The following is a 22109-nucleotide window of genomic DNA, read 5'->3' as shown; positions in this document are numbered from 1 at the left end:
GTTTATGAAACACATTCTTGACTGTGGATCCCTGGGACCTTGCTGCAGCTGCCTGTGACAGCCTGCAGAGGACCTAACTGTAATCGGTGTCAGTTAGTCAAGAGATCACCCCACCGTTTTTCAATGAATCAGTCTGTCATGCTCACAGCCAAAACCATTTTTCTATGAGTTTGTTCTGTGTGGTAAATAGTGAGTGGAATGTAATGTGGCTGGATCAGGAAGGGTCACATCTGGGTAGTATAAGCCAGATGACTACTAATGACTAATGGCACAGTTCAGTCAAACAACTTAAATTGTGATTACAATGAATATTTTAGAGTTTGCCAACATGTTGTTTCAACGTACAAGAACTAATATAATAGGTTTTACTTGTGCTATATATTATATTCTTTATTATTTCACACTCTCTTCCAATGGTTAATCTTTGTGTGTGTGTGTGTGTGTGTGTGTGTGTGTGTGTGTGTGTGTGTGTGTGCGCGCGTGCTTGCGTGCGTGTGCGTCTGTAGATTTGTGCCTTGTAAGAACTATTTTATTGCTTAAAGATTAGGTTGTGTTGCATTGTGTTACAAAGGACAGCTTCAAAGGATGCTTCAGAGGATGCTGAGAAAAAGGTTTGAGATAGGAGAGGTCACAACAACAAGGCATGGTGAACATGGCTTTAGGCTGCAGTGATAGATCTAAGCTGTCCATACAGCATCTGCCGTCTGCTGGCATTTATTACCTACCATAAAAGCCAAAACAGCCTGACTGGACACTTGCCACCAGCTGCCCCCAGAATCTCTTTCCTTTCTGCCGCCCTTCTTCCTTCAGCAACATATAGTTGCAGGGACTACAGTGTATGCAGGCGGTATTACATTCAATTCAGTGCTGGTAAGCTGACTGCATTGCCACTGTGTGTCAGTAATGTTAGTAACGTCAGAGCCTTGTGACCCGAACCATCCTCTGCCTTCCATCTACAGTGTTGTCTTCCCTTGGGGAGTAGCCCCGGGGCAGCTTGTTGCCATACTGTGTTTAGTAAAACCATTCTCATATGCCATCTTCACGTCGCCTCATCCCAGACCTTTCTCCCCTCATCGAGATGGATTGTCCTGGTTCAGCTGTGGCTGCCAGCTGTAACACAGGCACTCAGATGGATGCTAGCCACTTGAGGAGTTGCCGTGCTCTACAATAGAACATCTGCCTCACTCAGCTGCTAGTGCTGTTCTTGTGTAATGAGACACAGCAGCGGAATAAAACATTTGCAAAGGCGGGGGGTATAAAAGATAGAGCACTGGTGCAGGTGCTTAAATATGGCATCCTCCTAGAGTCAAATCATTCAGCCCTTCCAGCCCTACCAGTGTGCACATTGTTCCGTTTGCACAGCTTTTTCATGCTCAAATCAAGATCCCATGAGCATTTGTGTGCATGATTGACTGGTTTAAAAAGAATAACAAAAACAGACAACATAAAGACTGTTTGGACCAAGACCAAAAAGATATGTTTTTTTAGGAACTCATTGCATCACCAATCGTTCTTATTGGGATTTCAATGTTCAACATACAAGGTTCAGGTTTCTATTCATTCTATTGGCTTTGTTTCTTGAACAGTAAAATAATTTCTTAAATTAAATGCCTCTTATTCATATAGTTATTTATAAGTCTCTTAAGAAATCTTACAATATTCACATACAGGGTGTCAAAGAGATTCCAGGATGAATTAAAAGCCTCACATTTAACATCAAATCCAAGGGCCATTTAAAAACCCAAATACCACAGCATTAGTATGACAGAAAGGAATAAATCTCGAACACCAATCCTCAGTATATCACTTACATTCTTCAAATAGTAATGTGCCATTAATATCATTGTATTAGTGTCACACATTGGATTTCCCAGTCAGGAATAAACTTGAGATTATGTCAGGCAGCTACTTTGAATGTATCAGAAATAAAAAAAAAAAAAAAAAAAAAAACAAACAAAATAATGAAATTAATGTAAAAACATTTGCTGTGTTTGATTTGAGTATAAGATGCATAGTTGTCAATGTGAACAAGACAACAGCAAACAAATAGACAAAGGGATGCGTGTTTTATGGGTAGCAACTGATTGCTGCCTATACTGCCAAATTCACTCTATCACAGATGCTTTTCTAGTTGTTCATTTGTCTAGATGCTGTGGATTGTGGGACCAGTTTGAAAAATATATTGCAAACCAAAATGTCTGTTTTGGATGGAAACCAAATTAACCGAATTTGCCGAGAGTTACTGTTGCCACTTACTCAGAGTTGTTGTTGTTTTAATGATTGTGAACATACTGTAAGGCAAAAAAAGGCTTTTTATGGTTTGGTTTTGTCAGTTGATGCTTCAATATCTTCAAGAGTCTGTTGTGAAGAATTTCAGTTGACCCCCTGCCTGTATGCTGCCTTTGTAGTTTTGAAGACTGGATGCTAAGGATAAGGTGAAAGAGTGAGTTCACAAGGAATAGGAAGGTGGACATTTGACTTTTATACCTTCTGATCTAGAATCAGAAACTGGCACCTGCAGTTGAGCCAAAAATGTTGATGAGCCAACCGCTACATCTAATACTTGCAGACATCTCTCTGCTTTTTGCTGTCAATAAACAAATCACATTTGTTCACGTTCAAACCCATCCTTAATCTCAAAACCAGGGAAGACAACAAATTTAATTGGTTTTCAGAGGAGGAACACAACTGATTAATATCAACTCATATTGGGTAAAGATAAACAAGCAATGAAATAAGCAGCTCCTTATTAATTTCTGTTTCCAGCAGCAGAAGCAGAGTTCTGTGTTTTATGTTTTAGATGATTTCTTTACAACACTTCTCATACCTGCTGTTTGTCAAAAATCCAAAAATCTTGCCCCCACTATTCATCTGTATGTATTTGACAGGACAGCTTCAGCTTCTTTGAGATGAACTGAATTTGCCAGGAATGCCTAGTCCATAAAAAGTGGAATGGATACATAAATAACCTCAGCCAGACACAATCTCGTTGTAATCAGGAAATAAACATATTCATCATATGAGTTAAAGGGTTTCATGGGGACATTTGTCAGTGTTTTCCTTCCATCTAAAAAACATACATTCTTAGATGTAATTTACTTGATGTCAAAAGCACTCCTGTGCAAATCCAGTATCTCATTTTTTAAAACATGTAATCACATAGTTGTGCACTGGGAATTGACTAGTTCATTTATATACAAAATTAAGATGGCCACATTTGGCTTGCATCTCAATGACCTTCGGCTGTGTAACACAACACTTCTCTACAATCTCAGCTCTGTTTGATGAATGAGGTTAGGGTCGGAGTGTCATGATATGCTCATTAACCAATCACACATCCTTGTTAACACAGACAGGACCACTGGCATCTCTCTCTCAAATGCTCTGCCTAATTACTAATGGGGCCAAGATTTACCAGTGTTTTTACAATTAATTAATTCCTTTCCAAGCACCCGAGCACATTCATTGTATGGGCAACACCATTTACAGGCCTTGTTTACAGTTATCTATTGCCTTTCCTTATACTGAATTACCAACTTATGTAACAACACTAGAACTATATACAAAAGAGAGTCTGCTCCATTAACGACCTCAGCTGCATTTATAAGTGGAGCTGCTGAAATTACAAGCACATATGAATAATCCATCAAAGTATACATAGCAATGTTCACAGATGCCTTCAGAAACAATACTGATTATGATCCTCCATGCTAGCAGACATCACTGTTCTTTTTTTTTTTTTTTTGGTATAGTGGTTATCATGGTGTCCAGGTCACATTAGGTCAGTTCTGGCTTTAAATTAACCTAATAACTTTTCTCTGTTTTCATAAGAAATGACACACAGAAAATAGTAAGTGGCCATTCTGAGCTTGACAGATTTACAGTCTACAAACCTAAACCCCATGATGCTTCATGCCGTCATATTCCGAGCATGACTGCAACCAATGACCACCATCTCTGGGGTATTAGTATTCATAGATATCCTTCAATTATCATCAAAGCCTGTTGTGCTGGGAGCCCTTCGAACCAGCCTAGGAAAATGAGAATTTGAGTAATAGATCCACTAAAAACAATGATAATGTCATTTTAATCAAGATTGTTCTCTAGAAGCATTTATAGTGTATTTGGTTATAGGACCGATGGAATTACATTCAGATGTGATGACATAAAATTAATGGAGTGTAAAAATTAGAAATTCAAGCTTTTGAAATAATATGTCAGTGACTGCACATGTAAACTCTTCATTGAGCTTTAATTTCAATTCACTCGTATCGAACAAGCTGAAATATTGGTTTACATAATGTTGATATAAAGCAGTGCCAATATTTTAACAAACAAGTGACTGCATATCTGTTTTCTCTTATGACGGCTAGAATGAACTATTAATTATTATTAGAACTACTAATTATTAGGGCTTTTCTGAAAATAATTTGTTATTTGTGAAAATAAAAGATTGTGGTTTTGGTTAATTGTAAACAAATGTTTTGTCTGAAGTCGCTGTGAACTTTTTTTTTTTATATCAAACCATATTATGATCTTTCTGTAACCTTAACATAACCATAAAAAGTGTAATAATTCCGTGGTCACTACCAGTGAATATTGTTCTGTAAGATTGGATATTTTGGCAGAAAACAAATTATTTTCAGAAGGATCCCTAATGCAACTAAATACAAACAAAACTTAAATACACAAATTCTTCTCAGCGATATTGCAGTTTCAAACTGTGTTTCCAGTAATTAATATGTGCTTTGGGACAAATCAAATAATAAGGCAAACTTTTTACTTTTTTCACCTACCTAATTAACAGTGCTCTGCCAAAACATTAGGGGGCAACCAAGGATACTGTTTGGCAGACAGACAAGAAAGGGAAAATTCAAACTCTGGGAAATATTTTTTATGGTACCTGTCATTTCACTGAATAGCTCCTCTGGTTGCTTTGATTAAATTGTTGAATGGTGTAATCAAACGGTAAATGAACCCATGCACAGTAATGTCAAAAAAAAATATGATTACACATTCAAAGGATGTTATGGTTTTGAAAAAAATCAAAGATGTGAATGAATGGGTCGTAAAAGCTGTGTCCCTGGTCATTTGGCAAGTCATCAGTTCTTAGTCACTTTGTACATGCAGAAGGTGGGCGAAATTGGATGACAGATCCAGATCTTGCTCACCACAGTTGAATCATATCTCTCATCCCCATTTGGCAGCACAGAGAAGTGCTTAGCTCGTCAGTGTTCCAAGTGTGTGTCTGCATGCATGAATATTGGTATAATATCCGAGGGTGGAACAATGTGAGGAGACAGCTCTGAAACTTATGTCTACGCTAGCTTCTGTGAGTATGTGAAGTATGTAAATGCATGTAACCAGTTTTTAAAAATATTCTCAAACATACCCATATGCAGGCATGAACACTCAAACATTTATTTCAAACACAGCTTCATTATACATTTTGAGCTATACTATTATTGTTACAGATTATAAAACAGTCATTTTGATATCATCTGTGACCCATATGTCAGTTCACAGTGTAAGATAGATTGACATTAAAGGTATAATATGTAACTTTCCCACATTAAAATGCCTAAAAACAACTAGACTAGATTATTTTGTTGATGTGTGTACTTACATTATCCCAAGTGTTTCCAGCAATTTTCAGTCCAGGAAAAATCTGTAATTTTAATCAAGGTAATGGTCTGTTTGTTTGGTCGCCTGTCAATGGCATCATATCCTGTTTGCACGCGTCAGATTTGTGACTGTTTGCCAGAAAAAGTCAAAATGGACTTTTAACCAGTTTTGCAGCACATTTTTACGATATACATATTAGATATTGGTAGTTTTTAACTATATATTAAACCTAACGGAGGATTTCTGGAACTTATATTATCAGAGAAACAAGTTGAACAAATGGCACCTAACGTTTGTTAACAAAGAATTATAAAAAATACACATAGTGCATTGAAGTGAATAGTTGTTAAAAGTTTAATGAATATCAGTAGTCCTCGATGATCAAATCCTGGTGATTCGTACAATCAATGCAAACTTCAGTTGAAAGTGAATGTGTTTGTTTGCATCTATATACCTAGTTGAGTCAGAAGAACTGTGCTGATCTCAGCTCAGTTCAACTTTAAAACCTTGTACAGCTGAATAAACATAGACATTTATTGAAGGAAAGGAAATTAGCTTTTGTTACAACCTTGAGCTTCTCAATTTCTCCACATCTCATCAGCCCTCAAGGTCCCCAGTGGCAATGAGCTACAGGAATCAATGTTTTTGCCAAATGACAAGTTTTCAGCATGAACACCATTACCCTTACTGGCACTAAGTGGTTGGGATTGACTGCTGCTACGATTCCTCTAAGGGCAGCTGCCTCCTCTAGTGGACAGCCATTTTAACTAATGCCAAGTGCAGCCTGATACAGCCTTGATGCCACCGCATTAGGTAAAACTCCTTTAAACGTTTAGTCCAAGACCTAAAATCACTGATAACTTGCTCCAACTATACAACTTCTAAGTCTCATAACATATGCTAAACACTGTAGCTTGAAATATTATATACTATAAGCATAGTATACAATTAGTAAAAAAAACAATTGGGAATGTTGCTAAAATTAATTGTCAAACTACATGTTCAGCACCACACTTTGCACTCAAAAAGAAGTGTTGAGGACTTGAGAGGGCAGACTGCAGAAGGACAGTATATCTTTTTTGCACAATGTATGTGACAGATTTCCTCCCAGGCATCTTGACATTAATTTGTGTAAAGTTCACTTTCTGGTGTAGGTACAGTTTCCTGCCAAGTTTTTTTCCTCTTGCCAGTGTATTTACAGCCAAAGCTCCTATACTGTGCCGCTTTATTAAAAGTCAGCACTTCACATTAAACTATGGGGAAAAAACTGCGTTTATAACACTGTAACTATTCAAAAACGTGTTTGCAGAGAAGCTCAGAGAAAGTTAGAGCTTTTTCATTTTCCTTACACAGAAGGCCATCCCAAACCATGTCTTCTGCAGAGTTTACTTGAGAAGTGCTCTTGTATCATTAGTTTATTTGTGTATACTGAAACAAACACAAGATCAAAGCAGCGGCCCTGTGTGACATTGATACGTGCTCTCTGTAGCCTGTTAGGTCTCTTATCTGAAGAATAACAGCACGGATGAAGGTTTTTCACTAAGTGTGGTATCGGGGTTTCACCGGCTGATCTAAAATTTGAAAAAACAAAACTCACCCCCTATTGAGCAATTTCAAAATAATTTTACACGTGGTTACACATTGTTATGAAACATCCTGTGAGTTTTGTAATAATTGGTCAAACAAATTCTCATTTATATTCTATTATTTATAGCTGTTATGCCACACGCATTTTTTGAATTTGTCTCACCTCCTAGTGGTAGATTTTAATGAGTCATTCAGGGTATGTTACGGGTACTTACAGTTTGTGGACAATTACTGCAAGTTTTGTGATTATAGGTCTATTTGTGTCCAGAGCAACAACCTTTTGAAGTTCATTGATCAATATCATGGTGGCTTTTACAGATAGATAAACAGAGCCAAACAACCAACTCCGGTTGCCTCTGTCTGTCTTGCACACAACCTACATACTGAGCTGTTGCTGAAAAGAGCTGCGCTTCTTGTGTAACAATATTCTGTCTCAAACTTGCTGCAGATGTTGCACAGAGACATTAAAATACTGTGTAATTTGCTTGTTGACTTGCTACTGTTGCCTCTTAATGCTCAGGAAGAAAAGACTGGAAATAATTTGCAACTTTACCTTCCAAAGACATCTGCACATGTGTGTAATGCCTGCAATATCATCAAAACTGATCTCTGAACAGTGGATGCTAAGTCAATAACACCTTGACAAGCACACTTTGGCTATAACTAGTGACCCATCAGAGATTCCAGGGTTATCCTCAATGCACATGTACGAATGTCAAAAAAAATGCTCCTCCTCTCTCCTCTTGAGAAGCCCCAGCTTTTGTCAGTGGGAAATGGTCATGCCCAATAGCCTGCTGCCACCACAAATAAGCAGTAAATAACATGATGGATGCAAGCAGGCAACATCATAGAATAGATATCAATAGATAGAGAAGATATCAACAATCTTGGTGGAATCTCTGGAACTTTTGATAAGGTTGGTCCGATAATGATACACCAACAATTTGGTAGCAAGAGGTTCAAAATGGCGGAAAATCCATCTTGACATCTAGAGGTTTTTTGTAGAGCGTATTGAGCTGTAGATGTGATTCAAATTTGAAGGGGGCCCGAGCAAAGTCATAAGTAGGCACATAATGATGAATAGCAATGCACACATTTATCAGTCAATACTGTGTATCAGTCCAGTTTTTGTTTTATTGTCGAAAAGCAAAAATGATAGAAGTTGATTATACAACAATCTAGTTCCTCTCCTGTAGAGCCTAGTGTGAGAAGTCATTTGAAAGTAACCAAGACCTCTCAACAGTGATTTACCTAGCCGCAGGGATGTGTCTGCATGAGGTCTGACCACAGGGAGGGAAGGACAGATGGAAGCAAAGATAGAGACAGAGGATTGAGTGGGAGGAGAGCTGACCCTAAATTTTCTCTCTGAACAAGTTTTTATTTGTAATTTGTATTATTCCCAGCCCTATGCTTGACAGCAGCAATTTTTACATGAACGCTGAACGCTCTTCCCACTAATATAATGTGCACTATGCACTAACAGTTACTTCCTGCTATGTGGGCTGACATAACATTGTGTTTTCCAACCAAAGGTATGAGACCATTAAATCTGAAAATAGAAAACATCCAACTGACAAGGTTCTTCCTACCTGAATCATTTATTACCTTTTCTATCTGGTCTGTCAAAGCTGAAGTCAAATCTGGACTGAAACTGAATGCAGCAATATTAGATTTTGTGACTGTTTCTTTGAAAACTACTATTTAAACTTTGGTTAAAGCAGCACAGTTCATTTGTTGAAACTGTGCACTTTCAATTAAAACATTAAATGGTGCAGCTGCAACATTATGTTTATTTAACTGGGCACCTCCCTTCCCCTGGCAGTACATGTCATTAAAAGTTTCACTTGCTAATCAGTCTAAACAAGGTATTTTTAAATGTGTTGTGCTATGCTCAATCATTTTGCCTGGTGTTTGTTGAGCATTTAAACAAATATCTTACTGCTGCCATCAGCTTTCCTTCCCAATGGATTTTGATTAAGATTCTTGTTAGTAGGCTTCAAGATTCATTTTAGTTGATCAATGCTCGTTCATTTTGATTATGTTCTTTGTGTAAATATTGTCAATGCAGCCATCTGCATTTAAATGCCTCTTGTTTCACCAGATCACAGATGCCCCAGCAATAGCAGAACATGTGAGCAGCACCAGGAGGGTGTCCCAGAGTTCACATGGAGCATAGTGGCTGCCGGGGACCTGCGGGAGAAAAATGAAAAGACAGGAAGTCCCCAGGGTTGGGAGGAAGGTAAGAACGAAGGTATCATGTTCCCCCATTGTAGGGGAATTTCATTTTTCAACAAACTTTCTCAATCTGCTGCTTCTCATACTTTGATATTCTCTGCTCATGTTGAACTTTATACAGAATACGTCATCACCTTTTGAATGCCTTTTTTAAGTCATTGATATTTATGTTGTGGCAAGCTTTTTGGTGCTGTGCATTATGGTGAACCACTTGGTTTGCTTTAAGATACCGATTTAATTATGTCAAGGCAGAACCTTGCCGCTAAACGGGCGCTAAAACAACCTCACTTTCATCACTTCAAACCAACCTCAAAGTTTAGTACCAACACAACAAAGCAGTGTGGCATGTTTGCTGAAGTGCTATTAAGATATTACTTTTCATAAAGTTTTCTCAGGTAAAGAGCTGAATATAGTTTACTGAGCCAGTAGTCTGCAACATTTTGTAGGCCCCTGCCTGAAAATCTTCCATATTCTCGAGCACCATTCATTTTCATACCTTGGGAGATGAGAAAACAGTTTCTGTCATCTTATCTCCTGAGGTGATGGTGAAATGGAGGGAGACAGAAGGGTCTATTTATTTCCTTAAATGTTTTTTTTTTCCTATCATGAGCCACAAGTCTGAGACCAGATGGGTGGAGTGCTGGATTAAATTGGAAAAGTGAAATATATTGACTGGTAAGAGGAAGGAGTTAGTGCGAGTGGACTGTAAAGATGATTGATGTCTGTCCTGTATATCTAGTTTAAGTTGCAAATTAAGGCAAGTGGATGTGTGGATGTGTGGATGTGTGCATGTGTGCGTGCGTTCATGTGTGTGTGCATGTGCGTGGGTGTGTGTGTGTGTTGACTCAGCTCAGTGGTTCAGGCATCAATAGTAAGGTTAATATATTTAAGAAACCAAGGTAAATAACAGTACAACCCAACCCATATGATTGATCTCTGTTATCATTATCAACTATGAATTACTTCCCAAATATGCAAAGTAATTTGTCAGTACTGTCAATACATTTAGTGTATATTTGACTTAACTGTATGCATGCATGGTACACAATATTTCCAATATTGGAGTTAAGCAAAATTTTCAAAGTTCAGGAAATTTAGTTTTCAACAGAAAATGTCAGCTTTGATTGGTGTACAAATATTTCAGTCTTGTCTTCAAAAATTATCTTTAATGTTTTATTAGATTTTCATGCATGCTTTGGATTACATGTCTATTAACTCTTTAATATGATAAGGACAAAATATTCACCCATACGTTGACAGTACAAAATTATCAACAAAACAGGCTTGTCTGCCCACCTAAAATAATTATTAAATTAATCCAAAGGATGCTAAATCCCCAAGACCAGAGGAATTTGATAGAAAATGTATATGATATGCACACACATTATAGAGATTATCTAGGAAGAAATTAATTAAAGGGGACCTCAGGCTTATGCAGCTTTTCCCTTCACTGTGAAATAGTCATAAATGTATATGTGAAGAAAAAAAAAAGGTGATCATGATTGAAGGTAGGCGATGCAAAGTACAAAGGAAATATATGTGCATAATCATGTTCATGCTCTCAGTTAGCCACAATACAGTTGGCGTGTTTTGAATTTAGCTGAGCTGCTGTCTCCACACATTTCACTGGCGCTTGCAATTTGAAAGGGATGGAAATAAGGAATGAATACTTAATGGCTGTGATGTAGAATTGCTAGAGCTGTTTTCTACAGTACCGAACTCATCTGCTGTAAGATGTTCAACTTTGAAGTTTGTAAACGGACAGTATGTCTTTTATCCGGAGATGCTGGTAGTTAGCTTTGAGATGTGCAGACAAGCTGACGAATCACTGAGGTTACCTAGATCAAGCACGGTTCCTGCTGCCCATTAATTAATAATTAATGTCCTTTATACTGTAAAGAATAAAGTATGGCACTAACCACTGCTGGAATTACGATTAATTCCCACTGTGGCAGCTTTTTTTTCGTTTTTTATTTTTTATTTTGATGCATGTGTGAAATGAACACGCTGTCAGTCATTATCATGATGTCCCTGGCCATAACTAGGATGTGACTGCAACACCCTGCTCCTCCTCTAAGGTTGATATGTTGGGAGGTGGCATTAGTCATATTCGGGCTCTGGGTAGAGTAAGTAATGAGAGCAGCATGAGGCAACGGTGCTCTTGGCAAGGCAATAAGCATAAGACAATGCTTAATGTTTAGATCAAGAAAAATCAAAGCAGTTATCATGGATTAGTTTGACACATTAGCTCTTTCTGTTGTGAAAGGGTAGAGTATGTAAAGTGTGTTTCCAATGTGGCTGACTAACAGGTGGCAACATGTAGCAGAAAATGTGGAGGGGAGTAGAACTCAACGATTGTACATCCACTCAATCAAACCATGTAAAAACTATCTCGACACAAAATGCTTCTTCTGTGACACTAATTGAGTTGATTGAAAATGAGTCACCTCTGTCAAATACAATCGAGGGAGGTTTTGAATCAGGCTGCTGTGGAAGAAGTGAAACAAAGACAAAATGATTTGAATGTATTTGGCCTCTCCTGTGCCCTTTCTGCGCAGAGCCGGTCGTCTCAATTCCATGTCTGCCCCCAGTGTCTCCTGCCAAAGAAAGTGTGAATATGATTACATATTGATTTCTCGCTCTCACACACAGAATAGAGAAGCATGAGTTGGAGCTTAGAGCTGACTGGCAGGAGGAGATATCCAGTACAACACTGTTTGCTGGAGCCGTTGATTTGTTTGTTTGTAACAGAGTGGCCCTAAGGGTGTCTGTCATCTGTCAACTCAGGGAGCCATCTGGATTTCCTTAGCTGGGCAGGGCATCATAGGATTCAGGATAAAAAGGCAAAATGTAGAGAGAGCAGCAGCTTACAGGAGCTAATGTTCTTAACCTACAGTGGTTTTAATGTTCAGAGTTATGACAACTCTGTTGATATAGGTCTCATTCTTTGCATTTAGTTGCTCCACCAACAATCACAGAAGTTAAGTGAGCCATGCCTCTGGATTGAACATGCATCTTAAAACCTGTCGTATACAAGTCACGTAGCCCCAAAAAAAGATCATGGAGTCATAACTCCCCTATATGACAAAATGTCTGTAAGAGTCATTCATATGATGTGAAATTACAACTCATATTCTATGTTTTCTGTTAATTTCTTATGCCAACAAGTAAAACTATACATTTTAAATGTGTAGTTTAGTTCAAGTTATTAAGCATCCATAAAGAAACTAAACTATTGAACTTTTACAATGGAAATTACTCTAATCTACTGTAGAGTCTTCCAATAGTAACGTAATTCCCAGACAAGGCTGGGCTTTGCTATAGTACAACAATGTACAAAAAAGAAAAGTAAATAAAAATAAGTAAATAAAAGAAGTAGTTAATCAATGTAAATATTTTAATGTGCCATAAATAATATAGTCTGCGACTTTCATCTGTCCTGTCCACATCATTGAACACATATTGTTCTTTCAAAATGACAATTAGCATGCAACACACGTCAAGGAATTTTAATACAGAAAGACATTAGCACCAACTATTTATATGCATTGTAAAATGTAGTCTATCCTTGTACCTTTTCATTTTTATAACATACAACATATAACTTTACCTTTGTTTCTAATTCTTATACTATTAATCTGATATAGATAGTGCTTTCAGTGGTTGACCATGTGTACACACATACATGCAAAGGCACTAACACGCAAAGGAAAGGTAGCAATTTTGTTTACCTTTAAGGATGGAACAAGGTTTGTCAAGGAGATCTTTATTTACGCATTGACTGGCAGACGGTTCTTTATCAGTTACTATTCAGCCAACAATGAAGTGGCACCAATATTTTAGCTCAGCAACTATATATTAGGTCTTTGAGAACATAGACTAAGCAGCAACATGGGGCCAAGCAAAGGCTGCAGCTCCTGGGAACTTGAACTTAGCTGCCCACAAACTTTAAAGTGCCTTTTGCAGCAGTGCGGCCTTGTGGGAGTACCAGACTGAGCCCTTTCATAAGGACGAAAGGCCTGGGTTGACCCTGTCCTTGCACAGTCCAGAAGATAGAAATTGGCAAAAAACACTGAAGGTGATCCTTATTTATTAGCAGCTCCGCACAAAGTTTCTGAAAAGTTTGATTTGAAATGAGCCAGAAGAAAACTTGAGACTGCGTAGTTGCTCTCACCTCTACTAAGTGAGATTGCATCGGGACAGATCAATGGTCGACTTGCCACCCAGACAGTAAAGCCATCTGATGCCTTTTTCTGCACCCAGAACCCTTCTTATCTGAACAAATAATTATGAGCCATTACTTTGGATGAGAGGCAATTTGTTCTACTTATCTGTTTTGGAGCTGAAACATAATAGCTTTGGCATTTGAGGCAAGACTGTGCTTTGGGTTTGGCCCCTCCATCTGCAACCTGACCTGTTAAGCATGGCACAACCAGGATAAAAAAAAAATGGCTACCTCCATGGCAACACACTTGCCCTTCAGACCTGTGTGGGACTTAAAAAAGGGAAGTGCGGTATTAAGAATGGAACAGTTGTCTTAGTAAAACAACAAGTAAAACATCAACACTTGGCTCAACTGGCAAGCTCACCTGGACCACAGATTGAACCACTGTAGAAAACATAGTTTTTTAGACACTGAAACATTCAACACATGACCTTTTGTTAATAACAACTCTCCCTTTCATGAATGTTTCAGAGGACATATTCTCTGTTCTGCAAGTAAAAGTCAGGCAGGGCAACATTTTCACAGTTTTGTGCAATATCCTATAAAAACATTTAAAACATATGGTGTGGGCAGTCCCTCTCTCACTCTCATTCCTATCTCAGAATCATTCTTTCTAACCCTCCAGCTGTTAGACACTCCTGTGGGTTAAACTTTTAGTACTGAATAACTCTGGAGGACTCGCTATACGGACTTGAAAACACTCGCTTGCCTACCAATATTAAGATATTAAGGCTATAAACAACCCATGATGCAACACTGTAGTTCTTGCCATTGAAAAAGATTGTCTGATGTAATGAACGTATAATTGTCTGCTCCTCAAATATAAGACACAGAGGTAGTTTTTTAAAGAGAGGTCATGCGCCTAATAGCATCGTAGCAAGAGACGATCTCAGGCAGTGTTGAAGGCTAATGTGACCTGATGGGTTAGTGCATTAAAGAGCATGCAATGTTATTACAGCAGTGTAATAACAACATCTCACGTCACACTTCATTCACACATGCCAACAGAAATGTCAGATTCTGCAACAGACATTTGACTGGACTCCCTCCAGTCCTTTTCCTTTCAACTCCCATTTCTCAAAATCACCAAATCACTTGATAACTCACTGCTAATGAGCTGCTATAGATTAGCCAAGGCTGCTTTTCTCTTTTCATCAATGAGTAAACCCTGAGGGCTTTTCTGAGCCAAGAGGTCATTTCATCATGGAGACCCAGGAGATACAAGAGCACACACTCTAACCTTGAAGTCTTGGTTCCAATGATCTTGCTGCATCCCCCCAGTGTTTGTTGTCAGAGGACCCAATAATTGTTCCATTGTCAATAATCCAGCAAATGGACCACCTTCAGCCCTGCCTCTTTAATGAACTGTCCTGCACCATAAAAGCAAGGTCAACAGAGTGTATTGGCACTACATTGTGCTAATCACTTTTTACTTGCTGTGTTTCAATAATTTATTACTACCCTGATTTTCTGAAGTTGCAGCTTCATTACCTTTACCCTCAATAACATCACAATTCATGGAGTAGTTGGCTAAATTACATGTTGCTACTGTGAAACACTGAAAGTGTATGAAAATATATGGTTTAATGTCAAAACCTTCATCTATCTTTTCCTGCCCTCCGTAAGATGATTAGCTCCCCACCCCAACAGAGGCTGACACTATTCCTTGCAAACTCTCTCCAGCGATAATAATTACCTGTGTAAGCTTTATAGGCTCTGTCATTCTCTATTCTCTCACACTCCTCTTGCATTTAATGAACTACAGTTGAAATACAAATAAAACAGAGGGAAGCAATTAAGACAGAAGACAGATAGAAACAAATATGAAATCATAATATCAATGTTCATTCTGATGTAATTAGGATACAGTCTTTAGACTATCCAACTAGAATCCTTGTGCTACGATGTTGACATCTCATCCAAAGAGTTTGTTGTATGCATGTATTGTTTTGTAACTGAGCCTATTGCCTATGGTGCCAGTTATCATAAATGTCTTAAGGGGGAAGGAGCATAGAATTATGCAGCTAATCTGTCTTTGCTGTCCCTTGTGATATGCATTATAAAGTCAAAATGAAGTGAAAAGTCAGCTATCTTGAATGGAGGATACATTATTGAATGAGCACCTTAAAATGTTATAAACTGGAATGTGGTCAGTCAATTACTCCTGTATTTATTTGCCTATTTGATAAAACAGGTTCACCTAATATTAGAGTAAGAAATGCATTTCTTACTCTGATATTAGGTGAGCCTATTTTACCTTCCAGACGCTTCTCACTTAGTCTTGAGTGGACCATTGATCCTTAAAGGTCAGATCGATTGGTTTCTTGAGGGCCACTGTCTACCCTACTCATCCCATACCCATATCCTGCTGCCAGGATATCTGTCCTTACTCAATCAATCAGACTATTGATCCTGACCCAAACGTACGTGTGTCTGTGTGTCTGTGTGCGTGTGTGTGTGTGATGTTAAAGTAAGCGACTCCTGGCCTGCATTCATCCATGGAATTACGTGGGCTTGGCAAAATTGTGCACTGGAGCTCAACCCATTTGTTCAATTGAAATAAAACTCATGCCAGTAGCAGTTTAAAGAACTGAATTCCTGGAGGTCTAGGGGTGAAATGATGGTGGGAAGAGCAGTGGGGTGTTCGGCGGCTGCAGGGGGGGGTATTGTGAGTCTTCCCAGAATTCCTCTTTAGTGTTCCACCTCCACCACAGCTGTGTTACTTTTGATTAATTACGCTCTTCTGATAGTGTCTCCCTGAAGGCAACCACAAGATCACACACACACACACACACACACACACACACACACACACACACACACACACACACACACATACACACACACACACACACACTCTCTCTCTCACACACACACACCCACATAGACATTGTGTGTGGCAGTACAGGACTCCCCATGGCTTGCTGTGATCAGACACATTTCTACTTTCATTGGGGACCTGCAGAGGTGAGTGGAGGGTCTGATTCATCCTCCATCTTGGACATGGTTCTACCTTTGCTGTACCCCTGGTGGTCTTTGAAGCATCTCACATCAGACACCCTTGTGTGTTTCTTGCAGCTTGTAGCTCTTGCACTTTGTACACTTTCTCCTCCCTCATTCAGTCATTCGAAGCAAAGATTACATTACTAAGCTCAGTGACAAATGTTATCCCTTAGCCTAGCTCATTCTTCTCCTGGTTTAGTATCATTCTCAATGCAAGATTGTTGCTGTCCCCTCAATCATCAATAAGTGAAACTCAGATAAAGATAAACCTCTCCATTTTTAAACATCTCTCCTCTTTTAAAGGGTTATTTGTGAACTATGGAACTATAACAGTACATGGAGTTCTTCCAGTGAAAACTAAAGCAACATCTGTCTTTGGGTTTCATTGCTTAGTGTTTGTGTTTTAGGTAGAAAGCACAGTAAATGTATGAGGTAGCAGAGGAAGAAAGCAAGCTTCTTTGTTTAAACACCATTTTTTCAGAACATCAGAATTGATAAGAATGTAATATAATACTGACCCAGTGATTTTGAAGATGAAAATGATGTTAGGTTTTAAAGTTGTATGGTTGTATGGTTTGAAAATGTTGAGAAAACACTGGCTTCCCTCAGTGCAAAAGAAAGTGTAATAACACCACTGATAAGAAATGCAGAGGCAGGGAGATAACGACAACACCACAGACAAATGTCACAAGAAAGAAGAGTAGATATCATATGTGATCAAGCTTGTAAAGAAGGAAAGATGAAGAGTGGAGAAATGGAATATGATTTTGACTGCTTTAGTCTTAAGGATTTATCACATAGTAGACATTCCATAAGGTGACATGAAAATATGGTTGAGAGGTTACCCAGAGATGGATTAATTAAGCACTATTATCAATATAAGAGTAACTAACATGTTTCTGGTACGAGACTAAAAGTGCTTTCAGACAGCGAGAGAACAGACAGATTAATGAAGAGAAACTGTAGCAACATCACCTTCAGTCTTATTATCTGATCTCAGAAAATGAATGTTTATGAAACTAATGTTAGTTACTTAAACTAACTATATTAGCTCTGTGGTATTGCTAGCCATTTACTCTATTTTAAGCTACAACCCACTGTATTTTGTGCTGAAATTTGTTAACGTTTCCTATTTACCATTAGATCTGCACATATTAGTTAGTGCTAATGACACTGTTGTTATTTTTAGTGGTTTGAGCAGTAAAGTGTTAAAGTGTTGAACTGATGATGGAGCTTGATGGAAAGTCAAGGGTCACCACAGTTATTAAAATCCATCCTGCTGTTGACATGGATGTGTGTATCAATTGGGGCTGACCCGAATGCCTCGAAGCTTCGACTGTTGCCATGGCAGTCATTGTCCAAATCAATATTTGAATGCTGCATTTTAAAAAAAAAAATTGTATATCCACCACAAAAATCCCAAATCACAAGTTAGAAAAAGCATAACACTAATCCAACAATATTTTTTTAAGCATCAACATGAGTTATTGTGTGTTATTCTCATTTAATCTTACATCTAATGTTACCAGCACTGACACAGGGTCCGTGACACATGACAGGCTTATAAATTACAACATGGTAACAAGATGCTGAAGGAGTCAAGCATTTGTAATAACTTCCAAATTTATGAAGATGACCCCAAAAAGTTTGTTCAGCATATCACCTGAAAACGACCTTCATGCTAACAAACTATAAAAATTATGGCATTTGGGTCATCCCTAGTACAAGTTTAATGGCAATCCAACCGATAGTTGTTGATGTTGTAATATTAACCTCATAGTGGTGGTTCAGGAAAAGCAGAGTGATCAACAACATCATTACGACACATTGTCTGGGGACGATGACTGAGAGACCAGCGTTGCCATCAATAGACACTCCTCTAGCATTGCCACGTTGTTTTTGTCATGAAAGTCTTTTTGAGGTTTAGATTTGCTTGTTCATCTGAGAGTAATTTGTGAATAAAAATAATTAATTTGATTTTTTCCAGCATATGACATTTAAATGTTATACATTAGAGATAACAGAGTAGGTAAAAGATTGAATGATGCTGAGTTGCTTATCAGGGAAGATAACCAGGAAATGTTTCTTGGCAGTTTGTAAAAGTTATTGTGAGTAATTAAGAAGTATTGATAGAACAGGAACTTTTTGAGAGTTGTTTGTGTTTGACTCAGTAAAGAAAGGATTGAAATTAGTTGAAAAGAAAAAGAACAACTCTTGACTTTAAAAATGCATTACCAGTGCCTCCCTTCTGTTGTTGAATTATGTGGTCATGGCTGAATTAATTAAAAACATGAGTTTGTGTGCATGTGCCTTTGTTTGTGTACAGAGGCACACAATTCATTTGTCATACTTGGCTGGTTTGTTATTCATTGTCATCACCCTCTCAAAAAAAGTCAAATGCTGCTAGGAGACAGTTTTTCCTCTGAACTCCTCTGCAGATTATTTATTAAATATGTGAATCAGAAAACTGTTTTTCCTGCAACAGCAAAGAGCATTATTTGTTATGCATGACAAAGTCCAGCTGGATTCTTAAACCTATATTTTGACATGTGCTGGGATTTATCTCACTGAGATATGACAGGGAGCAGTTTGTCCTTATGGAGTTGTTCTGGATCTAGGAGGTTTTACTGAAAGATTTTTGGTTGGAATATGTGATGAAGCACATATTTGTTTATTTACAACAAACTGTGAGACATTTGAAAAAGCACGGAAAAGCTCTGTTCTGTAGAGACAACATTGGATTAAATTTACATTATATTTTTCTTTAAAGTAAGTTGTTGGCCTGTATAGTGTTAAAAAGGCAAAGGAGGAGAAGACACTGTCCTCTGCTGGTTATAAAACAACCATGAACACTGACCACATTGGTGGTCACAGTACACTGGCCTCACAGGGCCAGTAGGGCCTGACAGATGCTTCAGATGCTGGCTTGCAGTTGCATCAGTATCTCTGCCTCTGTTGAGATTTACCAACAGCACTATGTTGCTGATGTTTGACAAGCATGTCAACCCCATTAGAGAGTTAAGGAAAGTGGATCCAAATTGTAACTTACTTTTACAGTTTTGTCTAAAATCCAGTATGTGTAAACTTGTGTAAGTTCAACTACAAAATGCTGGATAAAACACCAACAAGACAGTTGTATGTTCATTCCTGCAAGCATAACACTTTACATCTTAAGAGGCCTCTGTAACCTGCTGTTGATGGCAACCTGAACCTTTGCAATCACATGGTCATAATTCATTTTGAGTAAGAATTGAGTGGAACAGACAATGATATAAGGTGAATTGAAGTTGCTGGTCATTGGGGATTATGTAAAACACTAATTCCCTTAAAAAGACAGACCTTATCATTATTGATAGGCCGCAATTGTATTGAGGTTGTCGGAGTCATGTTTGGTATATATCCACAAGCATATTTGAAAATGCCGCAGGCTCAGCATTCACTCAGCTTTGTAAATGTGTAATTTGCTATAAACATCTTGAAACATCATGCTCCTTTGATATAATGATGACAACCCAAATAGGCTTTGTGGGTGAACATTGAAAACTAAATCTATATTATGTTTACACATCCTGCAGTGTGTGAGAGAAAGGGAGAGGGAACCAGCAGACACAGAAATGAAGACACAGAATAGGAAAAAAAGGAATCTGTGAAGTGATAGAGCAGTAGAATGAGAGGCATCCAGAGATAAAAAGAGACGGTCCCATTTCAGGTGCTGGAAGCTTTGAAGGATACAACACACAAAGGTGGGTCCTTGAGAGTACCTGAAGGCCAAACTGTGCTCCTGTCCTCCCTAAGAGAGACCTTCACAGAGACCAAAGTTGCTGGTAGAATAAGGCAGCCATCATCAACTCATTAAGGCCAAAATTTCCAAGCTCACCAACAGAAGTTGATCGCAAAGTTTAATTGCAGAGTAAACTCAGCCAATTTCCATGACACCTGACTTTCCAGTATGAATTTAGATGTTTAATGGAGAACTGCCAATGTTAGTGTACCAGGTTAATGGAAAATATATCTATGTATCTTCTTAAGTACCTGCTGTCACTCATATCCTGGCTGACAACAAGACCAAACAGTGGAGACACATCATGCTGCATTATTGTATTTACTTGTCAGGTTCAAGTGATAGACAGTACAATATGATTACTGACATACAAATGCCCAGTAAATACAACATGGTCATGTGATGTTTGTTGACACGATATGTTGAAATGAGTCTTCTCCACTTTCACTTAACAACTGACTGGCATGCTATGGATTGAGGGTACTTGCAAAGGATACATCACTTTTGTCAAAAAAAAAGGTTGCATTTGTGTGCCATATATGGTGGATCCAACAGGCCTGAGTGAAACACGCCTTGAGGGTGACGACTTTAGGTTTTTCCCTGCAGATAATTAATTGAAAATTCTTATCTGACATACTGTGGCAATTAGCCATAAAAATAATTAGAAATGTTTTTTTTCTGATTATACATGTTTAATTTGTACCCCAGCTACACCTCCTTTATTCTGGCAATGTGATTCTGGCCTCCACCTGAGGAATCCACCCACTCTTACTCTAAACAGGACCTTTTGTTTTGTTGAGTGTAGGGTTTGAAATACACTGATCCATGTTGAAAGACCTTGTGTTAACACTGTCATTCTGTTGATTGCTTGGATATTTGATCATTTGGTTGCAAACTGTTTGGTGGCTCAGATTTAAGTGGGTTCATGGCACTGATTCATGTATCCAGGGAGAGGATTGACCTAAAAAAAAAAAAGATCATTGTTGGACTTAGCTCCAGGTAGCTCTCCGCAACAAAACAATTAAATCAAATACAAATTGGTTTACACTTCTCTAAAATACATGGCTAATGGAAGTCACTTAAGGTTCGGTTCTGTCAACAGTAACTCAGCTGTTTTTGTGTGCGTGTGTCTGTGTGTGTCTGTATTTGTGTGTGTGTCTGTGCACAGCTCATTTTTTGCTGGAAAGGACTGACAAGCTCCCAGTGCTTCTTTCCACCGTCACACCACACCAAATTGGCACCTAACTATGAATTAGGACTCCCTGAATGATGTATTATGGTTATATCATGGACTCTGAAGCATGATGATAAAGAAACAATACAGGGACAAAAGTCACTAGTGGTTCTGGTTAATCTTAAAATGCTTTAGATTAGATTAGATTAGATCAGATTAATTTTATTAATCCCACAACTGGGAAATTCATTTACCACAGCAGAAAAATAAACATCTATAGAATAAACATCTATGGATTCTTTAAAAGAATTAAATAGTCCTGGGGCCGTATTACAGAAAATTCCTATCTTGAGTCTTAAGATTCTTCCCAATTTGGTATTACAGAAGCAAATCCTAACTTACTTTAGAAATCCTATCATATCTTACTTCATCCTATCTTATCTCAGTTTAAGAAATCCTAACCTTGCAACAAACACAAC

The 22109-nt window shown here is 38.2% G+C and overlaps 1 protein-coding gene across 3 annotated transcripts in view; it reads left to right on the top strand.

The window, feature by feature from the left end:
* Positions 1–22109, top strand: part of alk (ALK receptor tyrosine kinase) — a 328207-nt gene that overhangs the window by 145173 nt on the left and 160925 nt on the right. For 2 of the 3 annotated variants that reach the window (XM_056394465.1, XM_056394467.1), the window contains exon 3: positions 9314–9463. In XM_056394465.1, the coding sequence (XP_056250440.1) occupies positions 9314–9463 (150 nt within the window). The remainder of the gene's footprint in view (positions 1–9313; positions 9464–22109) is intronic. The other variant, XM_056394466.1, reaches the window with a different exon arrangement.

Source organism: Seriola aureovittata, chromosome 13 (assembly GCF_021018895.1).
Source record: "Seriola aureovittata isolate HTS-2021-v1 ecotype China chromosome 13, ASM2101889v1, whole genome shotgun sequence".
In the NCBI taxonomy this organism is placed as follows: domain Eukaryota; kingdom Metazoa; phylum Chordata; class Actinopteri; order Carangiformes; family Carangidae; genus Seriola; species Seriola aureovittata.
This window is presented reverse-complemented; position numbering and strand designations above follow the sequence as displayed.